Source organism: Diabrotica undecimpunctata, chromosome 2 (genome assembly GCF_040954645.1).
Source record: "Diabrotica undecimpunctata isolate CICGRU chromosome 2, icDiaUnde3, whole genome shotgun sequence".
Classification (NCBI taxonomy): Eukaryota; Metazoa; Arthropoda; class Insecta; order Coleoptera; family Chrysomelidae; genus Diabrotica; species Diabrotica undecimpunctata.
In genome coordinates this window covers 144,758,600-144,782,113 of record NC_092804.1, presented here as the reverse complement: position 1 = coordinate 144,782,113, position 23,514 = coordinate 144,758,600, and the positions used below count along the sequence as shown (strand labels likewise).

General features: G+C 32.4%; 1 protein-coding gene and 1 long non-coding RNA gene across 3 annotated transcripts in view; one reads left to right on the top strand and one right to left on the bottom strand.

Annotated features, from left to right (window-relative positions):
• LOC140434997 (uncharacterized) overlaps positions 1 to 23,514 on the bottom strand; it is a 244,720-nt gene that overhangs the window by 155,319 nt on the left and 65,887 nt on the right. The window lies entirely within an intron of this gene.
• LOC140434986 (ribonuclease H2 subunit A) lies at positions 311 to 22,430 on the top strand. Of its 2 annotated transcripts, none has more exons than XM_072523639.1 (3): positions 311 to 640; positions 6,092 to 6,604; positions 17,531 to 18,340. In XM_072523639.1, the coding sequence occupies exons 1-3, from the start codon at positions 481 to 483 to the stop codon at positions 17,917 to 17,919; spliced, it is 1,062 nt and encodes a 353-aa protein (XP_072379740.1). In that variant the 5' UTR covers positions 311 to 480; the 3' UTR covers positions 17,920 to 18,340. The 2 variants fall into 2 exon arrangements, with proteins under 2 accessions (XP_072379740.1, XP_072379741.1); XM_072523640.1 differs by lacking the exon at positions 17,531 to 18,340 and adding an exon at positions 22,085 to 22,430 and having other exon boundaries at positions 316 to 640.

Sequence of the window (23,514 nt, the reverse complement as noted above, 5' to 3'; positions counted from 1 at the left end):
GCATTTATCCACTCTTACCTTTTGTATTTGTATTTTTGTTTAAATTTTTACAAGTAGCCACAGCACAGCCCGACATTATAGTCCCGGTTTTAATAAACTACTAACTAACTTAAGGTAAAAATACAAAGTATTAGATAAGTACTAATAAACAACAATTTGTAACTAAAATAATCCAGATTTAATCACTTTCAACGCCACCAAGTACGAATTAATCGAAACTCCAAACAACAAACAAGGAGCAAATGGAGCAAATAAATTTTGGGTTCCCGCGTGACGTAGCTGCGCGGCTGAACCAAATTTAACGACGAAAATCGGCATACCGTTACCGTTTAGTGAATCGTGTACGTGTATACAACAGATATATTTTTATGTTTTTTCTTATTCAGTCAGAGACGCGCGAAAACTTATTTTGTAAAAATTTTATAGGTTGGTTGTATTTGAAAAAACTTTAAATTTTAGAATACAGAAAATAAGATTATAATGGAATTAGAAAAGATTGCTTCCTTGGAGACGTTAAAAACGTTTATATCGGAAAAAGATAATTCACAAAACATAGTTTATATTTCTGATATACCCGATGTTTGCAAAGAGTATCCCTGCATACTTGGAATTGACGAAGCTGGTAGAGGGCCAGTTTTGGGTAAGTTTATACGAAAATAGTAAATATGGATCATACATGATCAAATATTTAAAGTGTGTGATGTGTGTGAAAAATATGTGAGAGAATACTTAATCCTTTTAGTATCATGTATGTCTGTTATATGCCCTTATATTACTTTAGGACTCATTTATATCAGACTAAGGATTTAGAATTACGACTCAGAATTTTTTATAACATAGAAATACTTATTGCTTCCACATTATTGAGAGTCAACTGTTAAACAATTAAGAAATAAGAAGGCATAAACTAAAATGAGTAATGGCAAGCTACTATCAGTTTTTTGTTTATTTAACCACTGCTTACTATAAAAGTGTTATGAATGGCATATGGCTAACTATATTATGGATTTGTTTGAAAAACAGTAAAACAATATGATTTATGAATAAGGAGTTAACTTACCAAAAAATTACATTTCCCAAATTTGATTATCATTCTGAGAAGTTTGTTTTATATTTGTCTTCCTAAATTCAGTCTCACTGATGTCTGTAAAGTTAGCATGTTCATTTTATAAGGCCAAATTCAGACCAACACTATAATTTATTGCTAATTTATGGCTGTAGCCATTTCCTAGAAACTGTGGGTATGCTAACTTTATGGTAAAGCGAGCATAGTTATAGCTATATCTCAGCAAGGAAAAGGGGTACAGGGCCCGTCTTGGTGGCAAAATATTTTTAACAATTTTGGGAACCAGACTAAGAGGGTAGGCTATACCTACTAAGAAAACTAAACAGAGTAATGAAAATGGTAATGGACCCAACCATATAGTGGAAGCGTACTCTAGTCTGGACGGAACTGGAAGTGTTTCATAGCAAAAATGATTGGCTTTTAACTGAGTACTAGTTATATCCTCTAGAAACACTTTGTATTAACAATTACTCCTTAATATATAAATTTTGCAGATCTGAAATCATCCATCATCCATGGAGGAGAATTGATTATAATTAATACATTTCAGTATAAATTTAATTTGCTTGACTACAATAAATTTAACCACCTCTGCATTGAATCTGAATTTGAATTCTCTATTACTTTTAGTAGGAAGCTTAATACTTTTCTCATTGTTGTGTACAGACTCAGTAAGTTTATTATTCAGTTATTATTTCATAGATTGGAATCCTTGCTTGAAAAAATTCCCAAAATACTTTTATTATCTTGACAGATGACTTTAATTTTGATTAGATGGATTCATCACACAGCCATGTTATTACCATTATAATTCTACTTAATAATAATTTTAATATGAGAATGCTGGTTACCGAACCAACCAGAGATGACAGTATATTGGATTATATTTGTGCTAATCTTCATCTGGATCTAGCAGTGTGCAGAGTGATTCCTTATTTTTCACCATATCATGATCTCATGTTATGTGAATTTTCTCTTAAGAATCCACCTTTCACAGCCACATGGGGTAGGATTTTCAGCAAATGTAATTTTAGTTTATCAAATTATGCACTCAAGAAGATTGGCATATTTTTTGCTCTCCTGATTTGCTCTGTCAATTTCATCACACACTCATGAAAGTTTTTAAGTTGGCATTTCAAAAAAGAATTCATAAATAGAAAAATAAAAAAACTTATGTTACTAAAGGAATCAAGAGTTTTCTAATGCAAAAACTTACAATTGTAAAACTACATTAAAAAACATATAATATGCAATAATGAATTTTTGATGTATTTCTCCAAATGTAGGTCCATCTATAAGGTTTTTAAATTAGCTAAACATATATCTTTTAAATCCAGAATGGAAAATGCCAACACAAACAAAAGGAATCTTGGCTTATAATTAATAATCTTAGAGCTAAAGTTTCCCAAACTACTGAAATAGTCTTAGACCCCAGTGAGCTGAATAAATATTACTGCTTGGCAGGTCCAGAACTCGCAGGAAAAATTAATTCTTCTTCTTATGCATCTTCTTCTAATGCATTTTTTAAATGGAATAAACATTACAAATTCCTTTTATTTTCTTCCTACTAATTCAGCTGAAATAAAAAATATACAAAGCATTAAAAATCCCATGACTGCAGGCTGGGATGATACCCCATCTAAAATTTTATCTTATCTTCCTGATAATGTTCTGGGAGTTTTAGCAGAGGCAATTAACATGTTTCTTTCAACAGGTCACTTTGATGATGGTTTAAAATTGGCTAAGGTTATTCCTCTGTATAAAGGTGGTGACCACGAGTTACCTGCTAATTATCAACCCATCTCTTTGTTACTGTCACTTTCAAAGGTTGTAGAAAAATTGGTAAACATATGAATGATAACTTTCTTACAAAAACACAATTTACTTTCTTTCTTCCAATTCAGTTTCCAGTCATAAAAAAGTACATATGATGCCATTTTCAAATTCATAGAAAAACTATACTTGGACTTACTTAAATAAAGACTATGTTGCTGCTGTGGTTTTCTAAAACCTTTGGTTGTGTCAATCACAAAATACTTCTTAAAAAACTGGAAAGATATGGTTTTAGAGGTATGGCTCTAAAGTGGTTCAGTTCTTACTTTGAAGATGCCAGTCTGTATCAATCAATGAGCGCTACTCTAGTAATATCTTTATTAGTTGTGATCCTATCTTTTTCTTATTTATATGATATATTTTGATAACATAATTAACCTCGACATTAATGGCAGATTTATTATATTTGCAAATGACACCACAATGAGGTTATTGAAGTTATACTTCTATACGCACATTCGACGTTGGAAATTTGTACAGGAGTGAATCAGCAAAATCATTAAATATGTAAGATATAGGTAAGAGAGAGACAGATAATATATTTTCTCTCTCGATAATAAAAATGTTCCTTTTGTAAATATATATTTATTAGTATTATTATTATTTTTCCATTCTGTTCAGATTTGTCTTGAGCCTCTTTAAGCATGTTAAATTATAAATTAAAACTTATAAATAGCTCAAGAAAGTTCAAATGTGTACACAACAAACAACAATTAAATTTTGTATCTATCAATGTCAGACATATTTAGCTTCTAACTCAGAACTTTTTCAATACATGGACCTACCATGCAGAAAGAGTGAACCAAAGAAATTCATTTGTCCAGAGAAGTTCCCGCAAGAAAATACAGAAACTGACGACTGCATCAATCAAATCCTAAAATTATCCAATGATGCCGCCCAATGTCAAAACGTGCCGATCACAATTAGCACAACAATTATCCAAAAAGTATCGGAAGCTCACTATATTGCTGTTTTCTCAAAAGCTACTAAAATCTCCACCCACTGTTCTACTTCCAAAATTGAAGTACTCAGAGGAACATTTCTAATAGAACTACCCCCAGGATGTGAGCTCAGAACCAACAACGAAGTTTACATCAACTCCAAAGCAACAATAAAAGAAGAACCGTTAACCCTGCCAAAAATAAAAATTAGTCTTCAAGGGGAAAATCCAACAGTAAAGCCTCTAAAATTAGATAGAATCCAGTTAGATGAACTACATAAACTCTCAACGGAAGAAGAAAGACTCCAACCCGTGTCTTTAAAAACAATGGACCATTACCATCTATGGACACCACCAATATATATCCTGGCAACAGCCCTTATCATTATTTTGGTTTACAAATTACGAGAGATATGGAAAAAGAAGACAACCGAAGAAGAAGATACAGCCGATCCAGAATCCATACCTTCAGTTTTGTTCATCCCTCACAAAACTTCCCAAGGGGATGGAGAAATTACAGTGCAGTAACCCCGGAGGTCAGCAAACCCAATCAACAGTTTTGTCAGCATTTAATTTTTATATAAAAGAAATAGTATTGTAATTAAATTCAGTTATTTTCAATCAATAAAGCAGTGCAGTATAGTTGTAAAAGTTAATAAAGGGTCTTTTTAAAAAGTACCTTCGTGAGTTTAAACCTTTAAGTTGCGGATGGAGCAAACCGACCCAGCTAGAAAAACGCTCCTGGATAGACCTATTGGTCAAAGAAGAAGAGGAAGACCCAGAACAAGATTCCTAGATAACATCGATGAAGACATGAGAAATATGGAAATACGTGCTTGGCGGAGGAAGGCGATGGATAGGGACGACTGGAGAAAAATTCTTGGGGAGGCTAGGACCCACACAGGGTTGTAAAGCCAAAATGATGCAATGTCAAACAAATTGACAGTTGTATCATGAAACAATATTTTTATTTTATTAATATTATTATCATGGTAAATTAAACATATGCGTAAGTAAGTTATGTATATTGTCATTTTTAAATACTTATGAATATTGCATTTTAATTTGTATTGTATTATTATATTGAATTATGTTGCAGTGTATTGTATTGTATTTTTATATTAATAACAAAATAAACAAGGGATTTTACTGCAGAGCATGTGTAAAAAAATTTTTTTGCATTCAACTCCTTTCATACATATATAAAAATATACATTTTCATCAAAATATTGATTTAATCCTTCATTTACTATACTCCTATTACAGGTCAAATGTTGTTTATATACAGCAAACAATGCACCATATACCTATATACTTAATTCTGTTTCTCTTTCTGCTCTCTCTTACCTCTAGCATTACATATGTAATGATTGTGCAGATTGACTCCCATATAAATTTGTAACAGCGAACGCGTGTATAGAAGTATAACTTCTACCTGCAGTCCCACTGGACTACCGCACCCGTTTTTTTTAGTATTGATCTGCTAAACATCTTGGAGTGGTGCAAAGCTAATCATTTGACATTTAATTAAAAAAAAAATTAATTTCTTTTGAGAATGATCTAAACAACATTGCTCTAGGCAATGAAGACATTTTTTCTGACACTGTAAACAAATTTTTAATAATAAACTTAAGTTTGAGCAACACACTGTATATTTAAGAAAAAAGATATCATCAGTATTCTTTGCTGTAAAATCGGTTGCACACCACTTGGATTTCAAGGTTGCAAAAAGTGTTTATGTGGGCCTTAAATTGAATCTAGTTTGAGATACAGTATTGCATTTTGGTGTAGCTGTTCTCTTCATCATTTCAGCAGACTTTTTATGCTACAAAAGAGAGCACTCATATTTATGCAAGGACAAGTTTGCTACAGCATGCTGACTTTTGTTTTGGAAATATGGTATCTTGACACTTCCTTGCATATATACCTTTAAAAGAGAGTGCTTAATTAAAAAAAGAAAAAAAAAAAAAACAAAAGGGATATTCGGACAAATTCATTTTGTAACACTTTTCTAACTTATGTTATTCCACTTCCAATTCCCTCCTCTACATTAATTAAAAAATCATTTATTTACGCTGGACATAAAGTGTTTAATCACCTACCACCCGATATATAAATAAATAAATCTCTCTCTCTCTCTCTCTCTCTCTCTCTCTCTAATATCCCAGGTCAGGTATGATATTAAACTAGACTATTAAACAGAAGGTAATGGAACTTATTATAAATTATATATAATTTCTTTCATCTTTTAGGTCCAATGGTATATGGAATTTGTTTTTGTCCAATAAATGAACAAATGATTCTTGAGAAATTAGAATGTGCAGATTCAAAAGCTCTTACTGAAGAAAAGAGAGACAATATTTTTAGTAATATTTGCAAAGAGTCTAAAGTTGTAGGTTGGGCAGTAGAAATAATATCACCTAATTCAATTTGCAACAATATGTTGAGTAGGACGAAATATTCCCTTAATCAAGTTTCAATGGATTCAGCAGTAGGACTAGTTAGAGCAGCAGAAAAGGCTGGTGTAAAAATTGAACACATATTTGTAGATACTGTAGGTCCTCCTGAGAAGTATGAAGAATATTTAAAAAGGTTGTTTCCTAAATATAAGGTTAAAGTTTCAAAGAAAGCTGATTCTCTCTATCCCATTGTTTCTGCTGCTAGTATTTGTGCCAAAGTTACTAGAGATCACGCCCTTAAAGTTTGGACATTTCAAGAAGGACTTGATGTCACACATGAACAATTTGGAAGTGGTTATCCAGGTGGTAAGTACATATTGTTTTGTTTTTAATAACTCAAATTTATCAAATATATGTACTGATAAAGTAATCCTCTAAGAAACAGGACATTTAATAGAATAAGATAGATAAGTATTCGTATGATTCCTGACATAAACCCAGATATACTGATGTAGGGATGACATACTCATCTTTATTATATTTAACATTGTACTGAATGCAATCATACAGGGGTTGGCATAAGTCAAGCAACAAATTTGCATTAAGAGAAAAAATGCGTCATCAAAATGAATTTATTCAAAGAAATTACAAAAGGGATTCGAAAAAGGGTTACTGTAAGTGTTCAAATTGATGCCCATCTTGATCAATGCATTTACTGCAACGTTTCGCAATGGAGAGGCAGGTCCGGCAAACCACATCAAGCTGTCCGCGAAGATTTTCAAATTCTTCTTTAATTGCAGTTCGGAGGCCGGGAAATGTGCGTGGTTCTCTTGCAAAAACGCGGTCCTTGAGAAGACCCCACTGGAAGAAATCACAGGGTGTCAGGTCACGTGACCGTGCGGACCACTCAACGATTCGTCGTCTGCCTATCCATTCTCCAAAATGAACATTATGGTACTCCCGCACACATGCCACGTAGTGCGGCGGCGAAGCTCCATCTTTCATGAAATAAAGGATGTTCGGGAGTGTTGGATCGTTGTCCATTTACCCACGTAAATCTTCGAGCATTTCCAAATAACTTTGGCAGAACGCGGCTCGTCGGCAACAGAGCCAGTTTTTAAGAATTTCTGGTACATCTTCCACACTGTTGAACGATTTGGTAGCGGCGAGTTCGGAAATTGTTGTTGAAATTCGGTAATCATAGTTTCGTAATCCGCGTTCGTACGAAGATATGACGTAACAAAAAAAAAACTCTTTTTTGAAGCGTGAACTTGTACCGGCTATTCATTCTGTAAACGTGTCTACTCGACGACCACGTGCTATCATGACACCGACACAACTGTCTAAAGCTTATACCTTATACAAGGAAAGAGTGTGGACACATAATCGTATGGAATTGACTGATGCTTAAACCCGCACCAGAGGGGTTGCCACGTCATATTTTATTTCTTCAGTACATTGAGGATAATGGAGATATATATACGAGGCATGTTTTTTAAGTAAGTACCGTTTTGCGATTCCGCCGCCGCAGCACAACGGTCGGCGTTCCGCGCATGAGCGCTGGTTACCTACATCTCTTGTCTACGCACTGACGCAATTACAGTCTGATTCTTCATTGTATACTTGTTTACTCCAGTGTTTAAGATGCCTTCAACAATCGTGAGTCACGCTGATTGTGAAGTACGGGCTGTTATACGATTTCTTAGTGCTAAAGGCGTAAAACCGATCGATATTCATCGTGAGATCGTTGAAGTTTACGGACAAAACATTATGAGTGATGGAATGGTAAGGAAATGGGTGAGAGCATTTAAAGATGGCCGCACAAATGTGCATGATGAAGAACGGAGTGGGCGTTCCGAGAACTTGAATTACCGGAAATTGTGTTCACGTTGGGTTCCAAAAATGTTGACGGATTTGCACAAAACCCAACGTTAAGGCAGTGCATTGACTTTTCTTGAGCGGTACCATAGTGAAGGTAAAGATTTTTTAGACCGAATTGTTACTGGTGATGAAACGTGGGTGGCCTACGTCACACCAGAATCGAAACAACAATCCATGGAATGGCGACATTCATCATCACCCAAAAGAGTGAAGTTTAAGCAAACAATTTCTGCCCGGAAAATCATGTGCACAGTTTTTTGGGACAGAAAAGGAGTATTGCTAGTGGAGTTTCTGCCTCGTAATGAGACAATCAATGCAGCGTCGAGACAATCAATGCAGCGTGAGACATTGAAAAATCTGCGTCGTGCAATCCAGAACAAAAGACGTAGCAAGTTGAGTAAGGGTATCGTTTTGCTGCATGACAATGCCCGTCCACATTGTGGATTAGCCCGTGGCTAATCAGACCAAAGATCTCATCAAATCATTTAAATGGGAAACTCTAGATCATCCTCCATACAGCCCTGATCTGGCGCCCAGCGACTACCATTTGTTCCAGCACTTGAAGAAACACCTGGGCGGTCAGCGTCTTCAAGACGATAACGAAGTCAAAACATTTGTGATGCAGTGGTTAACAAGTCAGGCGGCAGAATTTTATCAGGAGGGTATTCAAAAACTGGTGCCACGTTATGACAAGTGCCTCAATATTCACGGAAATTATGTAGAAAAGTAGATTAAGGTACAGGCTTTCATGTAAAAATAAAATTATTGCCATATCTTTGCACGTCTTTTTTTAATTCCAAAACGGTACTTACTTAAAAAACACGCCTCGTATATATATACAGGATAGTGAATCGTTAAACGGGCCATAGGAAACCCAGTGGAAAATTCTAAATTGTTGAATTCCTGCTTCCCTAATTATTTTACACCAAAAGTCAAGAAAAACTATTTGTAGAGGACTGAAATATGTATCGAAAACAAATGTTAAAATTGTTCTACGAATTAAATGTATTCCAAAATTTTGCAAGAATATAATACATTTTTCAGGCCACCCCTTAAAGCCAAGCCACATGCTGTGAAAGAATGTGTATGATATGTTGCGTTTGATCATATTGATGTTTCTGATATTTGACAATATTTGAATTGCCAAAATTGTTATTTTGTGATTTATTGTTTAAAAAACAATAAAGTTGATTAAAAATGTATTCAGTTGAGGAGAAAATAAGCAATAATAAAAATGTTTTATTCAGACAGTAGTGCGCGAATTGTCAGTTCTTTATTTAGCGTAAGATATCGCAATAAACCAATTCCAAGTCATTCAACAATTCAAAGGATTTTACAAAATTTTGAAAATACTGGGACCGTGATTTCTAATTGTACCTGTACAAACAATATTGCTGAGGTACCAAGAAATTTAGAAAATCAAAATTAAATAAATATATTACCAGCAGTTGTAGAAAATCCTAAAATAAGTTCTCGGACCATTGCAGACCAGTTTATTATTCATAATTCCACGGTCTTAAAAATTTTGAAAATGTCCGAAAAATTGAAATGAAAATGAAAAATTTTCGTTCATATAAATTTCAATGTCATCGAGAACTAAGAGAAGGAGATGTTGAGTGACGAGCGGAATTTTTGTTATGAAATTTTAGAGAGGGCTAATGCAGACAGATAATTTAAAAAAAAAACATTTTGTTTAGTGATGAATGTACACTTACATTCAATACTAAACCAAATGTTCAAAATTATAGGATTTGGTCGACAGGAAAGCCTGAGGGTATTATCGAAAGCCATACCCAATATCGTCGAAAAATAAATGTCTGGTTAGGAATATTTAAACACAATTTTATTGGACCATTTTTCTATGAGGAAAATTTAAATCCAAAAATGTTTTTAGACTTGCTACAAGAAGAGATTTTACTCAAACTTGCAAAAATAGTTCCAAATGAAGAAGAAATTTGGTTTCAAATGGATGGATGCCCTGCGCACAATAACTGGGTGGTTAAGGAATTCCTTAAAAACAGCTTTAATAATTGTTTGATTGAACCTGACTGTAACATTAAGTGGCACCCGACATCGGGAGATCTAGCTCTAGCTCCAAACGATTATTTTATCTCGGGGCATCTAAAATCAAAAATTAATTCTGACCAAAAATTTACAGATATAGAAGCATTAAAATTAAAAATGCGAATTATTGAAGAGTGTGCAAAAATAACGCCACATGTTCTGGCTAATGTTAGACGAGAATTTTACAATCGATTGGGATACTGCTTAGTACAAAATGGCTTATTGTTTGAACATTTGTTATAGTTCTATGTTTAGAAATTATCATAAATTATTTTTAGGAGGGATCACAGTAAAACTATATTGAAATTCTTCGAATTGTTGTATATCCTGAAATTAAATTGGAGTGTATTGGAATTGGAATGTGGCAGTGCTCGCACTATTGCCTGAATATACCATTATCGCGATTTTTCGTGAACTGAGTACATTTCATCTATTGCTTTGTAAACAATATAATTTATTGCTTATAAAATACTATTTATTGTTAACTATTGTTAACTATTGGAAAATTTGTTGTTTATAATTTAATCATAAAATAAAAATATTGACAACTCAAAATTCAAATATTGTCAAATATCAGAAACATCAATATGATCAAACGCACCATGTCATACATATTCTTGTACCGTCTGTGGCCTGACGGGGTGGCCTGGAAAATATATTATATTTTGGCAAAATTTTGGAGTACGCTTAATTCGTAAAACAATTTTAACACTTGTTTTTAATGCAGATTTCACCCCTCTATAAGAAGTTTCTTATAACTTTTGATGTAAAATAATTAGGGAAGCAGGAATTCAAAAATTTATAATTTCCCATTGAGTTTCCTATGGCCCCTTTGGCGATTCACCACCCGGTATATATATATATATATATATATATATATATATATATATATATATATATATATATATATATACAAGAAATACTGGATATTATTGACTGTCGATATAAACAAACAACACAGTTTATTAGGGCTGCAGTCAGAAAGTTTGGCTGGAATGTTACAGAAACACTCTTTTGACTTTTTTTCTAGCTTTCGGAATTGTTTTATTCCTTCTTCAAGACACTGTAACCAGAAGAATGTGTAAATATTTACAATATATCACAAAATGTCAGTGAGATTTACTAGTCGTCGAGATTATTTATATAAATCTATGACACTCAACATTAATAATACACATAAAATATAACATATAAAATAATGAACAAAATACATTTTAAAATTTAGTTATTGATAGTAAAACTTCGTTTGTGACATCTTTTAATGGTGGGTTTTAACTGATCCATAGAGAACAGAAAGAAAAAACAAAAATAGTATGATTAAAATATAATAAAGTGTTCTTCATGTTTTATTAATGGAAGTAGTATATTAAACCTGTCTTGATGGTATGCAACATGTTTTGCATGCAGGTGTATTATGGAGTGTATATGTAAAAGTAAATCTTTATTTTATTTTTGATGTTTTGTCAGTAAATAACAATAAATGTTACTCAGTTTATCTATGTCAGACTTTATATTTATCCAATACGTCTTGTATAATTCATTCATTCATTCATCCCATTCTTCTAGTTACAGTGTCTTGAAGAAGGAATAAAACAATTCCAAAAGCTAGACCAAAAGTCAAAATAGTGTTTCTGTAACATCCCGGCAAGACTTTTTGACCGCAGCCCTAATAAACTGTGTTGTTTGTTATATATATATATATATATATATATATATATATATATATATATATATATATATATATATATATATATATATATATGTATTATATATATATATATATATATATATATATATTATATATATATATATATATATATATATATATGTATTATATATATATATTATATATATATATATATATATATATATATATATATATATATATATATATATAAATATATGGCGGGTGTTGGGGAAAAGTGATATAAGTCGAAAAATGTAAAAAATGAGTTAAACATAGATACCACTTTCAAATGCATGTATCTTTGATAGGGTGAAGTGATATAAGTCAATTTAATAAGCAAGCAGGTGTTATTTGTTTGCGTTACATGATATAAGTATTTTTAATATCATTTAATATAGTGAAAAATGTTATAAATATTCTTGTACTATTTGTTTTGCCTCCATCTGCCAGACAGGAAAAAAAATTATAGAGAAAACTGAAATAAGTCTAGTTATAATAGTCTTCCCTATATAATGTTATGATTAATATTTGTGAATAGTGATACAAGTGCAAATATATCAAAAGTTATTGGTAAAATATGATTGTGAATAAAGGTATATGTAAAAATATATCACTATTCTCATTAAAAAATATAGGGAAACACATTATTGTATACAATATATACAATATATTGTGTATACTGTATCTCTAAAAATTTTAAAAATTAATGTATGTAAAAGTTGATGCTTAACTTACATACTCAATTCCAATTTCAGATTTCTTATCATTTTATACATAAAATAATATATTTTCGGTTTTCTCTAGAGGGGACCGAATTTCCATAAAAAGCAAAAACCAATTTTGACGTGACAATTTCATTTTTCTGGAAAAGAAATTGACAAAATTTTTTAGTTTTTCAAAAATTTGATATTAATCTGGGTTTTTAGATGAAAATTCCATGATGGGCAATGCGGGTGTTTTCCTTGAAGAACCTGTCTTAGCAGATAAAGATAATATATCAAGTCCTGCACCTTCACTGTCCTTCTGTGAACCGAATGTTCGAAAGACTTTGGAAGAAGTTATTGATCAAGTATGTGGGATTGATGACGACGACAAAGGTTATCTGGAATATCCAGGTAATGAGGAGGCGTTTGATGATAGTGACGCGGACCCAGATTATATACAAGAAAGTGATACCGACTCCGATAATGACATCCCAAAGAAAAAGCTGCAAAAAATACAACAGCACTTATTGCACATGAGTCAGGAAGAGAAATCTTAAAAAATAAACCTTGACGAAAATCGCTAAAACAAAGACAGGATAACTGAAGAAAAACGACAGGAAATTTTCAAAGAATATTGGTCTTTAGCGAGCTTTAACAAACGCGTGTCTTTTATAGCTAGGCTTATAACAACAGACGGAAAGAAAACCACAAAACGTAAATTAGAAAACAAAAAACATAAAAATAGGCTTCTGAAGAATACAAAAAATGGCTACCTCACGAGAAAACCCCAGTATCGAAATTCAAATATCAAGAAGTATTCCATTCCATGGAAATAAAAATCAAACAGCCTAAAAAGGATACCTGCGCTACATGCGATAAATATCATATGCTCCTGAAAACAACTAAAGATGCACAATAAATGCAATAAATTCAAAATTTTCTTGATAATCACCAACAAGAAGCATCAAACGCTTATGAGGCTAAGCGTATAGATAAAAATACTGCTTTAGAAAATGGATCAAAAATCATTGATACGTTTGATTTGCAACAGTGTCTCCCCACACCTGATCTTTAGACTTCAATAGCATTCTATAAAAGGCAGTTGTGGACCTTTAATTTAACATTACATAAATTTAATGATAATCAAGCAATGTGTTTTATGTGGCATGAGGGCGTAGCTGGACGGGGTGCAAATCAGATTGCGTCATGCTTATACTAGCAGATTTCACATATTTCACCTGAAATAAAAGAGATCACCTTATATTCTAATACGTGTGCAGGACAAAACAAGAACTCTTTTCTACCTGCAATGTTCATGATGGTTTTAAAAGAGAATCCCAATCTATCATACATTAACCACAAATTTCTCGTTCCTGGTCACACCCACATGGAGTGTGATTCAGATCACGCAATCATAGAGAAAAAAAAAGAAAAGATATCCATGTTCGATAGAACCCCCAAGAGACTGGATGAATTTGGTAAGATTATGTGGAAATAAGCGAACTTTTTTAGTTACTGAAATGTGCAGATCGGATTTTCTTGAGTTTTCTTCTTTGTATAAGAATGTCCTTCAACAAAGAAAAATTTACAACTTAGGAGAAAAAGTCATGTGGAAACAAATGAAATGGTTGAGATTTTCACAGAATCCTGGTGTCCTTGAATACAAAAGTAGCTTAAATGTAGACGAACCATTTAAAAGCATATGGTTTTTAAGAAAAGGTAATACGTGGCCTAAAAACATAAAAATTCCTCTGTCATATAAAGGTCCCAATCTAATAAACATCGATAAAAAAAGAACTTGGTAGAGCTATTGCCTTATATTTCAGAAACATTTCATGATTTTTATAGAAATTTAATTACGAAGGAGGATATACCAAATATGTTACCCGAGGATGAAAATAGTAGTGACGAGGAGAGTGTACACACAGAAATTGAAATTTTTAAAAATTAAATAAACTTTTACGTTGTATTTGACCATAAATGTACCCCCTTAAGTAAACATAAAACTTTTCAGTTTCACATTTTTTTTGTTAATAATTGTGAAAAGTGATATAAGTCATATTTTTTTAAACAAATTGTACAACTGGGTCCTTTTTACTAGTAGATCTATTTTAATCCAACAAATTTAAAGCCATTTCCAAAAATTGTTTAACGAAAATACCTTATTTGTATCCGTAACAACAATATTAAATTTGAAAAAACTTTAATTGCGTTTTTCTCGAAACTTAAAATTTAGACTTATACCACTCTTCTCCAACACCCGCCATATATAACAATAAATGGATTTTTTCCAAAATTTATAATTGACCACTGATCTAATGATCACTTTTTGAACATGATTTTGTCATTATAATATGGCGGTCACATTGAAACTGGACTCACTTTGCGAAGGTTTATTAAATGAGCGTTACTTGTATTCTCTCTTTTCTTGTATAAGATCTGAAGCACGAACATGCTTTGTTTTAATCGTTTTCTAAGCGTTGCCTGACTTATGCCAACCCTGTATAAAAAAAAATGTAAGATAAAATAGGAAATGTTGCCAGTACTATTGGAATCCAATATCTGTTATGAGCTGTCAGTAAAACAAGGTTTAATTATTGACATTGATGGATTTGTAAATTTTCTATAGGCTCACTTTAAACTAATTCTATAGATTTTGTATCAGATTCATTATAGGCTAATGAAATAAATCACAGTATCATGTATATATTTATTTATTAGTCATACACTGTATGGTTTGGTGTTGTCATATACCTACTACAAGAAAGTAATCCCTATTAAATGTGTAAAAATGTGTGCGTGGTAGGTGAATCAAATCTGAAAATCATGCTTAAGTTTTGTTTTTGACTGAAAGTGTGTGGCACATTATAAATTTCTTGAGATCAAACAATCGTTTTTGTTACCTTTTAAGTCTGAGAAACGACGACTGCCATCCTTAGCCTCTTTATTCACCATACATATCCTTTGCAAACACTTTTAAAACTCAAGACGTTTTTTTAGAAACATTAAAAAGTCATTGAATAATTTGTAATACTTTTAGATACTGGAAGATTTCTCTGAGCTCTTATGGATATATATCATACACCTGTCTCTAATTTGCACCTGCCCTTAATTTGCATACAGCTGTCCCTAATTTGCACCTGTCCCTAATTTGCGTATAGCTGCCCCTAATTTGCATACAGCTGCCCCTAATTTGCATACAGCTGCCCTTAATTTGCACCTGCCCTTAATATGCATACAGCTGTCCCTAACTTGCATATACCTGCCCCTAATTTGCACCTGCCCTTAATTTGCGTACAGCTGTCTCTAATTTGCAAAAGTAGTAAAAAATTCCAATTCAATCAGGTATCAAAAATAACCCAGTATATGGTACGTCAATGGTGCATATATAATCAGGATTTCTAAAGTTGTCCTTAAGAGGAAACTATGCAAAAATTATTAATTTTTAAAACAGATATTCTTAAAAACATTTTCACTATCAAAATAACTCAGTATATGGTCCACCAATGGTGTACATATATTCAGGATTTCCAAAGTTGCCCTTGAAAGGCAACTATGCAAAAATTATTCATTTTTAAAACAAAGATACCTAAAAAACATTTTCACTATCAAAATAACTCAGTATATGGTCCACCAATGGTGTACATATATTCAGGATTTCTAAAGTTGTCCTTAAAAGGAAACTATGCAAAAATTATTAATATTTAAAACAGAGATTCTTAAAAACATTTTCACTATCAAAATAACCCAGTATATGGTCCACCAATGGTGTACATATATTCAGGATTTCTAAAGTTGCCCTTGAAAGGCAACTATCCAAAAATTATTCATTTTTAAAACAGAGATACCTAAAAAACATTTTCACTATCAAAATAATAAAGCCATGGTATACCAATGAAATTAATGTAGGATTGTCGAAGTCGAAAAGCCTCATATCTCGTTCATAAAAGTTTCAAGAATACCCAACCAAAAATTATTAATTTATAAAACATTTTAACAAAGAATTTGTCACTATACAGCTATAAGAGCACATGTTAATTTTTTATACACTTTGTACTTCACGGTCATTTGTTTTCAATAAAAATATTGTATACTGGTACAGATGCAACTCCCAATTAATGAACCTTATCTTTCAAGTAATATTTTGTTATATGGGTAGGTGCATAAATTTTTCAGCCTGCAATAATTAAAGTGGTAACTTTTCTTTCAATTTCAATAATTAACTACTTATGTTATTACCTTTTCTTTCAATTTCAATGATTAACTACTCATGCTGGTACCAAGAAATGTGGATACAAAGAGAATTATTTATAGTAATATATGCACAGATGCAACTAGCATCTACCTTGTCTTTCAGTGAGTAGTTCTATAGAGGTACTTAAAGATAAATTGTGCATCAGGCAATAATAAAAGTTACACCTTTGTTTTCAATTAGTATTGTCCAGTTGGATAGGGGTACAGAATGCATAAACTTTGCAGTTTTACAATAAATGAAATATACCTTTTCATTCAAATAGTATGTTATATGGGTACATTATATACATACCATCAATGAACAGGTGAGGTTTTATACCTCAAGTAAAGAAGTTGGCAAAATAATATAGATGGCAGATGGGAAGAAAGATAATTATTACAGTTCATATGTTTGCACAAATTACCTTTATGAGGAGGTGAGTAAAGAGTGGGTGGCTCTAAGAAATAAAGCTTGTTTTTCATTGGTTATATGACTACAAAGATGGTTAAGCAATTCTAAGAGGGATACAGGAGTAGGAAAGCGAACAAGGGTCCTATAAAAAAATAGTTAGTTAATTGTATTAGTAGTTTACAGTAAAAGACTTCAACACAGTTCAATTTTAAAAATTACTAGTTTTTAGTAAAACAGTTCAAAATGAAAGGAGAGAAATTTATTGTCCCTATCAATGGCAAGACATCTGCTAAAATCATATCTCATTTCAGGAAATCTCCTAATTCTGAGGGGTTTACGAGTACTAATAGAAGGTGACCCAGAAACACATCGCCCATTGGAATATAAGGAGATCCAGCAACAAGCATCCTGTTCTTCGACTCCAGCGCAACCCCTAATTTCAACAAAATATGACGATATATCATTTAATGACAGTGATTCTGATAATGAAGAAATGCTAAAAGTGTCAATTAGTGAATTAAATGGGACAATACATGAAGGCGAGAATTTAAATTCCTCAACAGACTACGACAGCATAGAAAAAAAAGTAGAAAGTTCTGATAACGAGATGAAAAAATTATTAACAGAATTTGTGAGAGTGAATGAAAAGTGTCTAAACGAATATAGGCCAACGATATGTTATAATGAAAAAACTGGCTAGCTACGAAAGGAGGAAGAAGAGGGCTAACCGTACCTTGGACATTATAAACAAGAGATAGGTGACTCGAATAAACTGTTAACAAGTATACAATCATGTCAATAAATACAAAAGTAAAAACCAGTGAAAAATTGTAATTTGTTTCAATACAGTGAAATTTGTAAAGTTTAATTTAAAAAAATATGTGTGTGAAATATGTAGGTGCAATATTCAAAAGTGACATATTTTCATTGATCTGACAACAGATACCTTCTACAATTTTGTATAAAAAAACTTAAAAAGTTTTTGTGTTTTTTATACAGAATTGTAGAAGGTATCTGTTGTCAGTTTAATGACAATATGTGGGCACAGTGGCTATTATAAACGGTTACATAATCAAAAAAAAATGATCAGAAGGTGACAATATATAGGCGACGAATTTTAGAATATTGGATGGAAGGGTTTCACCACACTTTCGGTTCATTGGTTGGAAGTATTGTACAGATATGCGAGCAATCATTTTCTTCGTGATTGCAGCTGTATGCAGATTGTTGGTGTATGCTGTATGCAGATGTTTGACAGATGAACTAGTTGTCTGCTAACCCTTTATGTGTATGGGGATAAGATAAAAACACCTGCTCCCACTTATAGGAGATATAGGGGAGGTACTCCTCTGCTATTTAATTATAAAATAAGACACTAATTCGGTCAGTTAAAGTTTTACCATAGCAGATAGAGAAATCATGGAGCAAGACGATTTGAGTAGTGAGGCATCAACAATTGATCTTGACGAAAAAATTGTTAATATTAGTAATATAGATCATATATGGTTTTTGGTGAACCAACAAAGTTACCCTATATGTGTGACAGAATATTATTACATTTTGGATAATACTCCACTCTGCATATCATGTTTTTTTAGTGTATTACAAGGAATACCAAGCGATATCCCATCTGCCCATGTGAGCCGACACGCAAGTGGGAGATATAATGAAATAAGCGGACAACATTGTGGTGTGTGTGAAACCAAATTATATTCCGTAGTGTTTATAAACCACTGTCTTCTTTGTAGTGCATAAAAAAATACATTCATATATAAATACATTATTTTTTGTAAATAAATTCTGGTTGCTAATTTTGGTTATTCTTAATAAATAATTAAAAAAGTTTGTTGTTTTAATTATTTAAGAACACCCGAAGTTCCATCTAATGAAAATGTTAACAATATGTCCGATATCTCTGTAACCAAAGCAGTTTTTTTTTATTTTGAAATGTATTGTTTAGTTCCGCATACATTTTTTAAAATATGTACTTGCAAAAAACGTAAAAAAAAGTAAATTCGTTTTAACAATAAGAGGAGAAAAAAAGTTAAATTTGAATAAAGAATACTACGTTTTTGAAAATGGTGAACAGCTTATGTCTTCTCCGTAAACGGAAAAATAGAGAGCATACAATATTATGCATTTGACGCCCCAGTAATATTAAATTCTGTACAGTATAAATACCATGAATTAATAGGTAAATATTTTCAGAAAGGTGATAAAATTTCATTTAAATTAGGCACTCATCCCAATGTATTAGTGCACATAACTATTTAATGTCCTTTAGAAAAAAATGTCTAAAAGTCAAGTAATCAGAGAGATACATAGAGCAGCGAGAAAAAATTATAGAAGAAGACATGTAATCATAAAAGGGTTACATGATTTGGTTCAAGCAGATTTAGCCGTAATGATTCCTTATGCCAAAGTGAATAAGGGATACCAATATATTCTTATTGTTATAAATGCATTTAGTAAATTTGTGTGGGCGGAGTCGGTTAAACGGAAAACAGGAAAAGAAATTTCAATGGCAATGTCCAAAATCTTGAACAAAATGTCAGTTTTTCCAAAAAATCTTCAGACTGATTTGGGAAAAGAATTTTACCATTCCAATTTTAACCCTCTTATGAAATCACACAATATTAACCACTACAGTATATTTTCCAATCTAAAGGCAAGTATCTCGGAGAGAGTGATACGAACCATAAAATCAATGTTGTGGAAGTAGTTTAGTTTACAAGGGTCTTATAAATGGGTAACCAATCTTTCTGATATTGTAAAAAAATACAATAATACTAAACATTTAACTACAGGTTTTGTAATAATAATGTAATAAATTGAAACAGTGTAATAAATTAAAATATATTTTTTACAAATGTCTTTTATTTTTGTTCTATATATTACAAAGTTCTTTATCAAAATTTGTCATAATATTAGTGAAACAAATAAAAACTTTTTATGATTGTATTATATTTCTATGTCTTATATCTAGTACAGGATTAATAATTTTAGCGGTTTCATCTATCCTACGTCGGAAGCGTACTCGGTCCAATGCAACCAATTCCCAGTACCTGCTTCTACATGGACAATTTTCTACAACGTACTGGATACGGACATTTTCGTTAAAGTTGATCATTAAGTAGTCCTGGATATCTGTAGAGTAACTCTAAAGCCATACCATAAGTCGTCGTATTTATATTCTGAATGGGCTCCATAATCTTAAGCCCGGATTTAATCGGGTTGTTGGAATCCACCCCCAGCTTTAATATTTCTAGGGAGTTGGTAAATTCTTCCTTCTTTAGTGTTTCTAAATGGTAATTAAGAAGCGGTAGTATTTTCCATATTGATGCGATTGAATTAGCACCCAACATGATCTGTGAATCATCTTAGGTAATTTTTACAACTAACATGCATGGAAGCTGCATGAATTCTAGCAGAAAATTTCAATCTTTAATTGGTTGTTGGTGATTTCCAGCCATAAAATTATCGGTCACATTTTTATGGGATAAAAATTTGATCCAATTCGTTTGACTGAATAAGATACAATCATGTTTGTATCCACTGATAAACGGAAAACAGGAAGCTATAATCTATAACACTTGGTTCAAAGTTGGACTAAACAGATGGACACATACTTGGTGTTTGATGGATTTAAGTAAAACCGACGTTCACTTAAGAACACGTTGGACATCTGCACTTTACTACTCATTGTTAAATACTAATTAACACACACAACACAAGGCTTCTTATACCCCTTTGCATGTGTTCACATATCTGGGGTGGGAGGTGTATGCAAATTAGCGAGCACATGCAAAGCTGTATGCAAATTAGGGGCAGGTGTATGCAAATTAGGACAGATGCTAATTAGAGGGCAGCTGTATGTAAATTAGTGGCTGGTGTATGCAAATTAAGGGCAGCTGTATGCAAATTAGTGACAGGTGCAAATTAGGGACAGGTGTATGCAAATTAAGGGCAGGTGCAAATTAGGGACAGGTGCAAATTAGGGATAGGTGTATGCAAATTAAGGGCAGGTGCAAATTAGGGACAGCTGTATGCAAATTAGGGACAGCTGTATGCAAATTAAGGGCAGGTGCAAATTAGGGTCAGGTGTATGCAAATTAGGGCATGTGCAAATTAGGGACAGGTGTATGCAAATTAAAGGCAGGTGCAAATTATGGACAGCTGTATGCAAATTAGGAGCAGCTGTATGCAAATTAGGGACAGGTGCAAATTAAGGGCAGGTGCAAATAAGGGGCAGGTGTATGCAAATTATGGGCAGCTGTATGCAAATTAGGGACAGTTGTATGCAAATTAAGGGCAGGTGCAAATTAGGGACAGGTGTATGCAAATTAGGGCAGGTGCAAATTATGGGCAGCTGTATGCAAATTAGGGACAGCTGTATGCAAATTAGGGACAGCTGTATGCAAATTAAGAAAAGGTGCATATTAGGGACAGCTGTAAGCAAATTAGGGTCAGCTGTATGCAAATTAGGGACAGGTGCAAATTAGGGACAGCTGTATGCAAATTAGGGACAGGTGCTCCTCCTCCGCCCGACATCCGCTATTTACTCCCTACTTCAAGTTCAGTCTTTTGAATATTCCAATTTTGATTTCGATAGATTCTACTAATTTTGCATGTTTATATGACATATTTGCAAGTATCAGTGCTTTTGAATTTATTAGTTAACTCATATTTGTAATTAAAAAATAGATTTTGTGTATTGATATTCCCAGTGCTGTATTCTTCAAAATAAAATGGTGTAGTATGAGATTTTGGTATGTTCCTATCTTACTATTATTTTATTTACTTACGATTTCGTTTTTTCATTTAATATAATTATATAACATTACATAAGTATGTCTTATTTTTAGATCCGGTAACAAAAAAGTTTCTTGTAGACTACTGTGATCCAGTTTTTGGATTTCCACAATTAGTAAGGTTTAGTTGGTCTACTAGTCAGAATGCTCTTGAGGAGACTGCATATCACGTAGAATGGGAGGAAGTAGATGAAACAAACAAAAAATCCCCTCCTGTTAATAATACTTCGATCACGTCTTTCTTTAAAATGACAAAAGAAAAACCCACAGTGAAGACCAGGCATGAATTTTTTACACAAAGGTGCCTTGATAGAAAAGTTGAGTTTTAATATTTAATTATTTAATGTTTAATAATTTTCAGTTTTTTGTATCAAAATAAAAAAAATTACTCCTTTTAAAATCGGGTTTTATTATTATTCTTTGTAGAATGGAGGATAGATATGTACACAATATGGTGGATATATGTAGATGATGAAGGTCTCCATTTGGCCTCATGGACCAGAAGCATTCGATAAATTTCTGATTGACGTCAACAATAAAGAAGAATCTATCCAATTCACCATAGAACAAGAAAACAACAATTCACTTCCTTTTCTGGATGTGTTAATCACAAAAAAGACACAGGTTATGCAACCAAAGTTTACAGAAAACCAATCCACACCAACAGATATTTAAATTACCATTCAAACCACAACGTAAACATCAAAAAAGGAATTATCAAATCATTATATGATAGAGCCGGTAATAACTGCTCCTATGAAAATGCATTTGAGGAAGAAAAAACCTGCTAACCAAAGTTTTGACAAAAAGTGACTACCCATTGTTATTTATAATTAAGGAATTTCACGAGATTGAAGAAAGTAAACAACAAAACACCACAAGCAATGTACAAACACCCATAAGAAGGGATTTAAAGATAACAATACAGGAAAAGATAACCATAACAGGAAAATGGAATAGGATAGGAAATACAGTTAAGTCCATGGTTCTTTACCCGTGCGTCATCATTTAGAGTATACGAAATAAGCCGGAAATTTACTCCACGTAAGAGCAAGCGACAAAAAGTGGCTACTGCTCCGATCACGAATTATATTATAAAATTTGACGTTACCAAAGAAATATAATGTAAAATGTGTTTTGCTTTAAATTTTTTTTTAGCTCAAAGCTTAATAAAGCTTTTTATATCATTAGTGATTAATAAATAAATACACAATTTATATAAAAAATATAATTACAGTGTCTTGATGTAATAGGTAACACTAAAATTATTTAACCTCCCTGGTACGTCATGAGTGAGGGGAGTAGGCAAAATGAGATCCCGAACTCGAACGGAATCGTATCACTCTTGATAATGACTCCAAAATAGGTGCCGAAACGTCGAGTTTTCAATTCTCAACGCGGTTCTTCCCGAGAACTTAGTAATTGTCATTCAGCTGACCGCGGAAATTTATCCGAATATATATATATATATATATATATATATA